Raw genomic sequence first — 13,193 nt, forward strand, 5'->3', positions numbered from 1 at the left:
CCCCCCCCAGCGGTCTCAGACTGCGCGGAGCCTCCCGGACACCCCGGTCCTGGCCGTGGCGTAACGGGACGGGGGGAGGGCGGGCGGCTTCCCTAGCCGGGCCGCTCCGCTGCCGCGGGGAGAGCCCTGCCGTACCCCGGCTGAAGGGGGGCACCGCACCTACCCCGCGGGCCCGCCCCGAGGCCGCAGGGCTCCTCGCAGCGCTCCTCCGCCGAAAAGGTAGGAATCAGCCAAAAGCGGGGAAAATACGTTTTTCAGAGAATCGAGTGAAGTGGCTTGCCCCGGCACATCGTGCAGGTCAGTCGCAGAGGGGGGCTGATGCTAATTGCTAGATTTCCTAGACCCCAAAATGTTATTAAAAATAACACAGAGTGGGCTCTGGGAGTTCTTCCCCATCACCACTTCAGAACAAGACACCGGTGAGCACAGCACAAAGGGTGAATGATGATTAAATGCTTGTGCATCCCCAATTCTCAGCTACCACAGATCCTGGCAAGTCCCTCAATCTTGCCCAGGGGACATCTGCTCCAGCTTGAGCTTTGCTGTATTTTGGTTGCTCTGTGCTTTGGAAGAAATGCGTGTTTGTCTTGACACAGGCATCACGTGGCCCGTCCAACAGAGCCAGACAGCAGGTTGCGTCCCCGTGCTCAGGGAACTTCTGAGGGAAGTTTGTCCTTTTGATGATGCAGAAGTGTCTGGAGCACCTAGACATCAGTGCTGGAATAGTAAATCACGTGTCACATTCAACCAGTTCTACCGACGTTTTTCTACAGGATTTTAAACGTATCATGCCATCATATTTTAACGTTTTTAGAAAATTTATCTTTGGATAGCAAAAGATACCCAACCAATGCAGGAGCTTCCACATGGCTGTATGCACCTACATGTGACACAGCTAAAACCACGTTAAGGTGTATGTTGGCGCTGGGTGCTGCTCACAGAACCTTCGAGCCTGGCCAGCAGGACCAGCCCGGGACCATCGGGGCTTCAGAGCTCCCCATGACTCCCGTTAGCACCCCCGCGGCCCGGCGAGCTCTCGGACCGGGTGAAGGTACCACCGGGGACGCAGCTGCAGGCACGGCCGCCCGCCGGGCACACACACACGCTCTACGCCGGCAGCTGCAGCCCATCTCCCCAGGAGTGGGGACTCGGGTGAGCTCGCCCTCTAACTCTACATGCACAATTGAACCAAGAACCCACCACCACCCCGTCTCGCCGCCGGCACGACGCCGCCCTTTATACGTCACTACCGGCGCCCCCGGAAGCGGAAACTCCCTGAGGCGGCTCTGGCGGTGCCGCTGCTGCTGCCGTCAGGGGTGCAGGGGTTGCGGTGGGGAGGTGGTGCTGGGCCGGGCAGGCTCCGCCGGGCTCAGTCGCCCCTTCCGGCTCCTCTCACCTTCTCCGCCTCGGCGGGGCCTGCCTCTCGCCTCCGCCATGCACCCCGTTTTCCAGAGCAGCCGGCGCGACTTCACCTTCGGGCCGTGGAAGCTGAGCGCCGCCCGGACCCACATCATGAAGTCGGCGCAGGCCGAGAGGTGAGGTGGGTGTGGGCCCAGTGGTATGTGTGTGACCTCTGCGGGTCGCTGACCCTCCCCAGGGCGTTCCGGTACGGGGAGGAACCTTCGCGGGGCTGGGACCTCGCTCCCTGACACCGGGGCGCTCGGGGCGCCGTGATCAAAAATAACGTTCCCTGGGCGGCGGAGACGCTGTTTAGCTCACTGTTAGGGGGGGGGGTGGTGGTTTGTTCCCTCATTACTTGTGTGAGGGTAAGCTCGCCTCTTTGACTTGAGAAACTGGGATGATTTAAGTTACGGATGGCTTCCAGAATTCTGGTTTTAATAATTGCTAATGGTTTTGGAGATCTGGATCTTTGTCAATTGTAGCCTGCTAATTATAAGCCTGTTTTTCTTAATTACATTTTAACGGTGATTAAAGCTATTTTAAACGTGGTCTGCTGACTCTCATAAGCCATTTCGTGGTAATGGCTATTTTAAGATAGTGGTTTTCATTAAAAATTTATTATTTGCTCTCTCCTTGTAATAGTAATTTCTCCTGCTGCCACACTATTGGAGAAAATGCTCCTGTGTCAGCATCGAGTACTTAACTCAGACTAGCTAATGTGAAACTGAGCAGTTCAGTTGTGTAGTGCTAAAGTTGACCTTGGTGGCACTCAGGTTTGACAGATACTTCTTGGTTTCAGTTTCTGGAATACATGCATGAAACTTTGTTAGTCTTGTTAGAATATCTTTATTCGTGTTGCTTTTAACTTTTCTGAGGCAAATTTGTTTCATAAAATCTCATGTCTTGAAATGTTACCTTTTTTTTTTTTTACAGTAAACTATATAAACGTTATTTTTTTAACATAACAGCATAATACTGATTTTTTTAAAAAATAGATATCTGCCTTAAACCAGGTAAAAACTATGTGCCTTCCTCCGTCTTTATCCTATGTTCAATGCCTAAAATAATCTTCTCAAACTGCTTCTGACTAGTGGTCCTTCAGCAATTACAGGTAAGAAAGCTTGAATCCTGTGACACAGTTATTTTGTTGTAATGAGGATTCAACATCCAACTAAGCTGTACCTGTGTCCTGCAGAAGGAGGGCTGTTATTAGAGAGTATGATTTTTATGGGATGTTTGTGAAGACTTACTTTGTAGGATGCTACCTCTTAAAAATTTTTATTCTTAAGATCAGGAGGATGTCAACTCTCTTCATTATCTGTAAATACAAGAGACGCTTGAAGTGCCTGTCTAGAAGCCAAGTTGCCTGTTGTACTTATCTTCTGATCTATTCAGTTTCTTTAACTGTAGCTATTTTAAAATAAAGAGTCACTTCTTAATTTTCGGAAGTTACCTTTATCTGTTTAGATGGTTTTGAGGGACATATGTTTTTTCAGAATACGTTGAAAAAGGCTGAAAAGTAAAGTTGCAAGAGCCACAGCATAAGCTTGAAAGAACACAGAGGATTTTGCAGGGTCAGGAAGAGAAGTCCAAAATCAGCCATTTATCTGTAGGTCTTGGTACCTAGCATGAGATCCCCAAAACCATTATTCCACTTTGAATTTGAAGAGTCAGGAACTATGCAGTTGCAGTGTTTTTACTGCGCTTCCTTTTATAATGTATTTCTCTTGGCATTTTGATTTTGTTTATTGCTTTGGAAACATCATTAGGATCTGTCAGAGTTTTATTTCTGGCAACCGTATATCACAAAAATCTCTCAGCAACCTCTCTGGAAAGGTGAAGGATTAAATGTACAGAGCCAAGAACAACAATACTGGAGTTGGCCTTATGCAGGTCAAGGAGCCTACACTTGATGAAATGGAAAAGTTCATAACGTTATTCTGCCTCCTCTGGGAAAGACATAGGATCTTACTTTGTAGACATACAAATTTTCTGGATTTGTTTCAGTTTGGTTAGGACACTGTTCTTTTGTATGCAGGGTTACAGAAATAACCAATTTTGTTCAGGAATGCCTTGTTATCAATGTGAAAGTTGTGCTTGGGACACTTTTTTTTTTTCTCCCCTCTATATAATTAGTATATTTCCTCATGTTTTCTTCTCTCCAGATGTCATATATTTCTTTTTAATCTTGATCAGTAAAGCAGGTAGTGGTAGGGAGGAAAGGAAGTATGTAAAGTCTTTTGATAATAAGGTCCATGTATATGTAAAGTGGTGTTATATGTGTGTGTATTTATATGTAGTGTATGTGTATATGTACCTATGTATAAATAAGTATAAAGACTGATGTAAAAGAAAATGTGAAATGGGGTATTTTGAGATTTTCTGCAGCGATCATGCTTATTTGGTTCCTGCGATACTTTTTTCAGTTGTGGCTGTGGCTTTCATACTTAAGGTTGTAAATACTGGTATGTGTTCTGAACCAGCTTGGGAAAGTACTAGAGCACTATAGTGTCTTCACTTCTCACATACTCTGCCGGGGTTGTTCTCATCCCCTTTTTGTAGAATTTGGAGGTATGGACCATTGTGAAGTGAATTTAAACTCGCTGACAATGAGTGCTCATTCCTAAAACTTCTTTCTGGCACCTGCTGAAGTAGCTCATGGACCATCCAGGGATTTGCTACAACAGGTTGAAAGCTTATGAGAGATTTTTAAATTATTTTTTTTTTTAAATTTCTCACATATGAGCTTTTTGTATGAGCCTGATGGAGAAGGAATGTTTTAGAAATACTTTTGTAGTGGAAAGTGACTTTGGATCAGTGAATCTGCCATTCATGTCAAGTGATAAAACTGGGAAAACAACAAAGTTTTGCTGAACGTATTGATGATGTGTCTTCTAAATTACCATGGTCTAAAAAATACTTAGTTGAAAACAAGGCCTGTTTTCACTGAACTATAGCTGAGTGATCTCTCTTCATGGGACTTTTATTTTTCTGTGCAGATTGGCTGATGAATTACACATGCCTTCCCTGCCAGAGATGATGTTTGGAGATAATATCCTAAGAATACAGCATGATCGTGGTTTTGGAATTGAGTTCAATGCAACAGATGCTTTAAAATGTGTCAATAATTGTCAAGGTATGATCAAAGTGGCTTGTGCAGAGGAGTGGCAAGAGAGCAGGTACAGTATTTTATCACCAGTGGGCAAGTACTGGTGTGTTATATGTGAAACTTAAAGTAGTTAAAAAAACAGACTGAACTCTTGAAGAACATGTTGCATTTCCTTTTACCATGGATACAGTGTGTGATCACAGAAGTCACTTGACTTTTTTCTTGCCACACTCATCCTAGCTGTTAGACTGGCTCAACTACATTTTTCAGTTGTGTCTTGGGTTTCTTAAAATAAATTACAAGTTTAACATGGCTTAATGTGCTTCTGTTTTTTCAGACTCATAGAGCATTACAAGGTTGTGCTGTGTAATGTTTGAAAGTGCAAAATGCTGTACATGTTCAAACTCTTAGCCTTAGGAATATAGCAGAACACTCACATGCATGAGAACTACCTGTACTGCTTAGTATTTACCAAATTAGTTGCAGAGCACCTAGAAATAAAACAGAGAGAAACCGAAGTGGTCATGAAATCTAAGGCAAATAGCAGAGTTAATGACTGCTGTGTATTATCAGAAGATTGCTTTCTGCCTACTTAAAGAAAAAATGATCTTGAAATACAAACTTTTCAACAACTAAATTGAACTAAAGTCTTTATTTTGAGTCATAGGACTGTCATAGTGTTAGCACAGGAATTCTCATAACTGTTTTCTAATTTATTATAGAAACAGATGATGTGAAAAAAGCAATACTGTATGATTAAGTCTTGACATCATCATCGCAGCACAGACAATGCTGCTGGTTTTCTCCAAGAGCGTGGGAATTGTAATGCATAATGTTATGTGAGGTTATAATTTTTTAAAAAATACTACAGATTGCTGTTTTTCACCTCAGGAGTGAGACTGAGCACACTAAGGAAGTTGTCAAGCCATATGATTGGACTTACACAACAGACTACAAAGGAACATTGCTGGGAGATGCTGCAACCTTAAAGGTAACCATTTTCTCCTTGTTAAATGCTGATTGCATATTGTTTCAGTCAAACACAAACACCTTTTTTTTTTTTTTGCTTCATAGTTTCTGACTTCACAGTATCCGTTTGGGATTTTGTGTCTCAGCATGTTATCTTCATCAAATCATGGCTTATTTTAATAACTGCTGTGGTTTTTAAAGACATTTTAGGATTACATCAAAGGCTGCTGTTGTGTCTCTTAGTGAGTAAGATTCATGGGAATCTTCAGCACTTGCTGGGTGCCCCTCTGAGCTCCTCAAACACAGCAGAACTATCAACTGTGTAATTCTCTAGTACCTTTACTCTCTGTTGCTTGCCAGTTTGTCTCGACAGATACATAGATCTGACTGCTTTCAATGGTTTTGTTTTTCTGCAACAGTAACTCCTCATTTAAACCCACAGGCCCTCCTTTGTCTTTATTTATTCTAAAATAAGACTGAAGTTCCCAGCTTCTATTTACTATATACAGACTGCTTGCTACCTATTAATTCACTAGGATTGTGTTAGTTATAGGTCACTTGGATTACAAGTGCAGCATAGAAATAATCAATGTCTTGTTGGCCCGTAGTCTTCTGGCAGTGGAAGTGTGTGAGTGTATATGGAGACCATGAGATGGAAAACACACAGGTGCTTGATTTCCATGGAAAGGCTTTATCAGAATCCTTTTCAGGGTTCGCAGTGGGCTAGAGATACTAAAGGCATGGAATACTGTTTATAACCCACAACTTCCCATTTATATGTTAAATACAAGGCACCTTCAGATGTTTTGAAATGCAGAAAATGAGTGGAATTGTTTGCAGATGAAACTCGACTGAGGCTGCACCCAGAGGGAAGTTTATTCAGAACTTTCAACTCTTAGTTTTTGCTTTGATTGATGTTTTCTCTTGGAAGCTTAGGTTTTAATTACAACTTTTTCCCTTAGAAATTCAGGATGTTTTAAGCTTAGTACCCTAAAAGCTTTTTGCTTTCTAAAACTAGCAATTGTGGGATTTGAAAGATCTGGACAAACTGTATGTAGCTTGGCAACAAATGAATGTGCCAACTCTTCTTCATCTTTTTCTTTAGGTTATTCCTACAACAGAACACATAAATACAGAGAAATTGAAAGCCAGAGAACAAATTATGTTTTTTGAAGAAGTGCTTCTGTTTGAAGATGAACTTCATGATCATGGAGTGTCAAGTTTGAGTGTAAAAATAGTGAGTACTGAGAGGATTGGTGTCTGTTGGCTAATGTATCCAACATCCAGTCACTTTTTACATGTCGTTCCTTCTGGGATTTAAAGTTTAAAATGCAAAGTTCTTTATTCTCACTCTTAGATTCATACTGGAAACAATATTGTCTTGACATCTTTCTGTCAGTTGCTTCAGGCAACAATCTTTTCCCTCTTTCTTCATCCTGCCTAAGAATCTTTTTTCAGACACTGTCTGCCTTGCTGCCCACTGATAGCTGTAGCATATCAACAGCCCAAATTTTGACATTACTCCTGAAAGCTCCTCATGCTATCTTTTGTTGTGAATATCTGATGTAGATAAGTGCAAATCTTTGTAATATGCTGAATGGAACATCTTTATTTTTGCAGAGAGTTATGCCTTCCAGTTTTTTTGTGCTACTGAGGTTTTTCTTGCGAGTTGATGGGGTTCTTATCAGGATGAATGACACAAGGCTTCACCATGAGGTAAACCCTTATTTGCCATCATGAACATTCTGCAGATTCTCCCTTGCCATGTTATTTTCAGAGAAGACCTGCTGATATTCCTGTAATTTGATACTGATGTTTGGGGGCATAGAGGTTACCTGAACTGAACTTTCAAGTGTATTTTGTTATTGTGGTGGTGCTGAAGTAGCAGCAAGTGCTGGATGGCATGGGGCTAGGTTTTAATGAGCAGAGGAGGCTGCCCCTCTTGTGAAGTCATCATTTGACAGACGCAGGTTAGAGAGGAAGTACAAGAGGAAAACCAGGCAACAGTAAACGATGTGATACTGTTCATATCCTTGTCTCTGAGTAAATGCTTTTTGGCTTGTCTAATACATGACTGCAAGTTTTAACTTGCAAATAACTGTCCATACTACATTGAGTTCTATTATCTCATAAATAACACAGAACATCACAGTTGTGGTTTGCATATTCTGTCTAGCTGTGTTTGTACTGATGGTGGGGTTCTAGCTGAGTAAAGATTGACAAGCATATTCAGACATAGAAATATTTTTTTTCATGCATGCATGCAGAAAGGTGATTTTTTGGGAAAAAGGACATTTTTCTCTGTCTTTGTGAATTTGAATGTATGTTTCTGCTCCAGGTGAAAATCTGTGGTCAACCAAATTCAAATGCTTACTAAATTCAGTGTATTTAAAATGTGCATTTTGAACTGATACTAGATGATAATTTTGTCATTAATTTTTGCCATTTTTTCCCATTAGGCTGACAAGTCCTACATGTTGCGAGAATATACATCCAGAGAAAGCAAAATATCAAGTTTAAAGGTATTGCATTTTTTGAATGTTTTTTTTCTTCTCTATAGTTTTTAAAATTGTTTTATGATCAACACAGAAAATCCTGTGTCAGTAAGTCATTCTTTGTTAGGATTGGAACTGATACAGAGGAAAAGCCTTTCTGCCTATGCAACATTTATTTTGGTGATTTAAGGGCAGATTTACATCTGTAAATGCTCAGATCACATGACAAGATAGGGGATTGGGTTACTTTTTCTACTTTTGGGTTAACAAGATTTTTTTTTTATAGAACTGTGCAGCCACAAAATCAGGTAGTTCATGTCCCATGATGCTAAATTTTAGGGCTGGTTGTATGCTTGCAAGTAGTATTAAGGGTTAAAATCTGTTTGATTAATTCAGTTTTTCTCAGATAAGTTTAATATCCCACCTTAACTCTGGTAATGGCTCAGAATAATTTGTGGCACACTTGGAGGTGTTGATTTTTATTCTTAACCCAACACCTGATCTTGGGTGCTCCTGTTACTTTCCTTCTCCCTTGTTTTTACTTCACCTGTAAAAAGTGAATGATATGTTACTAACCTTCTGAAGGAATATTTTTGCAAAATGCTTTTCTTGTTGAGGAAAGGGGCACTGTGTCATTTCTTAACAATATGTGATCCCTATAAACAAGACTAAATCCAGACATGAGCTTTTTGATAGTTTTGTGGGTTTTGAAATATAAAGCAGTGATCTAGGTTTTACTTCACCTCATGTTTAAAAATTATCATTTACACTTAAACAATTTTTGCTGCCCGCTGTTATAGAGAGCAGATGCATATGGTTTTTCAGTTCTCTAGATCAGCTTGTGTAAGTGAAGCAAAAAAGATTCCTGCTTCACTTAGGCTTGAAATAATTGGAAGACCAGTACGATTCCTCGCATGTTAGGGGTAGCCAAAATACAGGTCGCATTTGAATGGCTCTGGATCCACTTCTTAAAGAATAAAGTTTGAAGGTGGTTTGCTTAGTATATATTGTTTGGAGTTTTTTTTTTATCAAATGTCTGTATGTGATGAAGTTGTCTACAGCAATCTCCAGAGAGATACTGGTTAACTTAATGAAACCACATAATTTCTTCAAATATGAAATTAAAATATAATGAATTTTAGTATTTCCTATAAATATCTGAGGTGGACTTCCTAAAACTAAGACACATATCGAGGTGTATCAGTTATCAGTAGCTAAATCTGAGCAACTCCAGTGAATATACTGCAATGGCTAGAAGACAGTAAGCATAGGATCCCTTGTGGCTATCCTAGTCTCATCTAGAACTAGAACCTCAAAAAGACTGTTGCATTCAAATGATAAATACATTTTTTTTAAATATTGTAGCTATTCGTGAATGTCTCTTTCTTGTGCTCTTAGGATCTGCTGTTTAAAGACATTGAATACCTTTCTTTAGCCTGTTGATCCACACAAGGAGTAAAGACTATATGTACATTTAAAGTTACAAGATCAGTTTTAAGAATCATACCTGACTTCAGGTGTTTAAATCAGAGAAATTATAGATTAATTGACTGTAAAAGTTTGGGGTTGGAAAACCTTTTTTTTTCCTCCCCTCCTCATTCACTTGTTTAATGTAAAATTTTTGCTTCTTAGCACGTCCCACCTTCCCTGTTCACGGAACCTAACGAGATCTCTCAGTACCTACCCATAAAGGAGACAATCTGTGAAAAACTAGAATTCCCAGAGAAGCTGGAGCCTAAACCAGAAGCATCACTGGAAACCATGTGTGTTAAGTCTAAATAAATGTGACTTTATATGGACTTGAAGTAGACTGGAGATGTGATCACATAACTGTTGCCATGGGGGGAGGTTTCACTACAAGTGGAATAAAGAATTTGGCTAATTTTTCTGTAGCCCTGAGAGAAAACATTTCAAGCAGGTTTTGCTAACCGTGTTTTTTGTTTATTTTTTTAACCTGTATCTGGAGTTAATGATAGACTGGTGGTGAGCTATAGTTTTCAATGGCACTGGAGAAAGACTCTGATGATTAAGAGTCTGGGTTCTGTTTAGTTCACCAGTTAGGCAGCAGTATTGTCTGGACCCTCCACCACAAACACTTCTATGAAGATTTTGTTATTGCTGCTTCAGATATTAAGAGACTACTGGAGTCATGAAATTGGCATGATTTTATTGAGAAATCATCCACAGTAAAAAAAATAAACAAATTTCCTCCATTTATTTTGAGCTGTTGGTCCTAAACTACACATTTTGCTTGGCTTCCTCTACTGTGAGCTGATAATCAACTAAGTTACATTTTGGAGTCTCTGATGCAGACTCTAACTTAAGAATATTAATTTCATCTGAAGAAAGGTTTAAGGAGAAAAAAAGATCACACTTGTTTGACACTATATAAAGGTAAAATTACCTTGTTTGTGCGGCATTAACTCCAGAGCAGGAGAAAAGCTGGAGGTTGAGACACACACGCTTGTAAGTCTCTTCACAAATACTAGTTGAATCTGATGCCAGCCCGATTTCTCTAGACAGTTCTGGAGACTATTGCTTGAGGTCTGTATGCTGCTACAGTCCTGTACTGTATTGGAAATGCTTTGTACTGTCCTGACCTTCTGTTGGTGCACATGTGTGATGGTTATGCTGCCCTGACAGTCAAATTACTCAATTTCAGAGTAGCTTGAAGCTGGGGAAGAGAGGGGTGTTTAGTCTCTACTCCCTAAAGGATGCTGGTATTTGCAGTTTGAGAACCAAGATCCTATATAGCCATAAAAGGATGCTAACATGTATTCCAGATACATTGTTTGGATTTATTTTTACAGTTCTTTACATTCTGCTATTAATAGAAGTGTGATTATGTGTATAGTCATGGTTTTAACTCAACACTTTGTAGCTTAAACTTTCAGTTCTTGTATTGCTTTTGAAAATCCCAAATTATGTTAATGGTTTGTCCTAAGAATGGGGGAGCTACACAGACTTGACTTCAAGTTTCCTGCTCAACAGTCAGTGAAGTGCAGGAAGCAAATGACTGTAGTGAAAAGCAGGCCTTGTGGTTTAAGGTGATGGCAGATAGGAATGGGTACACGTTCTAATTTCTTGGAGTTTTTGTTTAAAAGTGTTCATACTTTACACTGCATGGCTTAATAGAAACAAGCTATCTCAAAACCCTGGTATTTAATTGGGTCTTTTGAGAAATGGTATTCACTTAGAGAAGACCCTGGGGTTTTTAGAAAAAAAGTCTACTGCCATCTAAGTGACTGTTTTATTAAGAAAAACAACACTTTGGAGGCAGCCTGGTCTAATTAATTGATTATAAGGTCAAAAGGCAGGAACTATCTGCAGTTTTTCCTGTGTCACTGATTTACTCTAACGACAGGGAAGTCCCTTCTCTGTGCCTCAATTCCTTGCATGTAGAAAAGAGAGTTAATACACGCCTACCTCACTGAGGGGCTGTGAGGATTATTTTGTAAAAAGTTATTGATTAGATTTTTTTTCCTTAATACACCTTCAGCCTTATCTTTGGAATCCTTTGGAAAGGATTATTACTGCAAAAGATCTTATGATCCATAAGGATAAAATGAGTGAAGAAAACTGAAACTGATCAGTCTCTGAAAGGAATTATCATCAGCCAGACATGATCTGGGTGAGTGAATTTATAGCCACTTTGATATAAAGGTGAAGTTCTCTGTATTTGCCATTAGAGCCCTAAATTCTGTTGGCTTTTTTTTCATCTTCCTGCACTTGTTTCCTAAAGATTTTAGTCTCAGGATGAAAAAGGGGCTGCAAATGAATGCAGCATGGAAGTGACCAAAATTCTTTCAGTAACAGGATTATTTAGGTCTGCTCCAGTGACAGACGGATATGGGGGGAGAGTAAAAAGGAAGGGAACAACAAATGAGGGTGAAGAGATATTTTTCTGGTAGAAGTAAATCGTGGCACTTTTACACTAAGCATATATTATTTTACATGCCTTAAAGGCTTACAAAAACACACTTTAAGGCTGGTAGTGACTGAGAGGAGAGTTGATGTGCTGGCATGAAGGAAACTATATTTGCATTCATTAATTAAAATTGTGATTCAGGTTAGTCAGTGATGTTAACATTATTCTCCATTGGGCTTAAGTATAGTGGGGGGACCCCACCGAATGGACTCCTAACATTGAAAGGGATGCTCTGCATGTTTAGCTTATTCTGTGTATTTTATCTTGTCCATCATACATACGAATTTGTGACCCGTTGATAGAGTTGTCTTGAATGGACTTGAATCCTGACTATATAGATATGTGATATCCATCTATTTTGGGTGCTGTGCATTTAAGTGGAACACACACGTTGGGGAAATCACAATAATGTGTTTAGGAAGTTGCAGTTACTACAAACTAAAACTTGGAGCACTTTGTGACTCTCTTAGACCACTCAAATTATCAAGAAGCAGCAACATAAACTGGTGTACTGCAAGCTCTCTGGTACACATTTTCCACAGAAAAGTACCGCTTTGGACACATAATTTTAGGGGGAGGGGAGTGGGGTGATTCTCCAGCTGTTCTGTGGCAAGTTTAATACGTGGCAGTTTATATACTTTCTTGTATGTTGCTAAATAAAATGTACCAAACGTTTTATAGTTCTGTTTTTATCTGAGCAAAATAAACTGGAGTAACTACTCGTGATGCTGAATGTTACATGCGGGTAAGATGTTGTGTCCGTGTGCCCTTCGCCTGCCATCAGCCCACTCTGGCTAGTGATGGAAATAAGGTGGGACTTTTTCAGAGCAGGGAAGAGCTGAATTAGTGGGAGGAAAATGAAATCTCTGTTACTATTTCTGTAAGCGTCACTATTGACAGGTCGTAGACTCCAAAGTGGTGGGAGGAGGTAGGATAGAACGAGAGAAGGAAAAGCGGCAGAGTGTGGGCTCTTGTGTTCTCTAAGTCTGGCAAACACTGGGACAGTTTAGCTATCGGGTGGTGGAGGCTCGGAAGAATAAGAAATACCGGACTCTCCGGGATAAGTGGGCGTGTTTGCTGGCTCTTAAAATCCCAAACCAAGCTTCTAAGTGACTGCGCCGGTAATCGGTGCTCGGCTGCTCTTCCGTAATCCCCGGGAGTCTCTGTTGTACGGAGGTCGGTTCGCAGTACCGGGGTCGGTGCACCGGCTCCAGCAGAGCTCTCGCGGGGCGGCTGGAGCGCCCGGGGGGGGCCCAGGGGCCAGCTCACCCCTCCCTGCACCTTCCTCCCC

General features: G+C 40.7%; 3 protein-coding genes and 1 long non-coding RNA gene across 4 annotated transcripts in view; 2 read left to right on the forward strand and 2 right to left on the reverse strand.

Annotated features, from left to right (window-relative positions):
* GPR161 (G protein-coupled receptor 161) overlaps nt 1-541 on the reverse strand; it is a 12,545-nt gene extending 12,004 nt beyond the window's left edge. Inside the window, exon 1 of the mRNA XM_026844180.1 lies at nt 164-541. The gene's annotated coding sequence lies outside the window, so the exon portion shown is untranslated. The remainder of the gene's footprint in view (nt 1-163) is intronic.
* Nucleotides 542-1,282: 741 nt separating this feature from the next.
* TIPRL (TOR signaling pathway regulator) lies at nt 1,283-11,231 on the forward strand. Its single transcript, XM_026844269.1, has 7 exons — nt 1,283-1,535; nt 4,401-4,580; nt 5,402-5,501; nt 6,585-6,716; nt 7,100-7,195; nt 7,939-8,001; nt 9,607-11,231. Exons 1-7 carry the CDS (start codon nt 1,435-1,437, stop codon nt 9,754-9,756), a joined length of 822 nt encoding a protein of 273 aa, XP_026700070.1. The 5' UTR covers nt 1,283-1,434; the 3' UTR covers nt 9,757-11,231.
* LOC113477733 lies at nt 11,166-12,640 on the reverse strand. Its single transcript, XR_003397956.1, has 2 exons — nt 11,401-12,640; nt 11,166-11,328 (listed from the first exon to the last, which is right to left on the reverse strand). It is a non-coding gene; the product is annotated as an uncharacterized LOC113477733 (long non-coding RNA).
* A 1-nt stretch (nt 12,641) lies between these two features.
* Nucleotides 12,642-13,193, forward strand: part of SFT2D2 (SFT2 domain containing 2) — a 10,503-nt gene continuing 9,951 nt past the window's right edge. Inside the window, exon 1 of the mRNA XM_026846949.1 lies at nt 12,642-12,647. Within this exon, the coding sequence (XP_026702750.1) occupies nt 12,642-12,647 (6 nt within the window). The remainder of the gene's footprint in view (nt 12,648-13,193) is intronic.

Source organism: Athene cunicularia, assembly GCF_003259725.1.
Source record: "Athene cunicularia isolate RWA chromosome 1 unlocalized genomic scaffold, athCun1 chr1_part1, whole genome shotgun sequence".
NCBI lineage: Eukaryota > Metazoa > Chordata > Aves > Strigiformes > Strigidae > Athene > Athene cunicularia.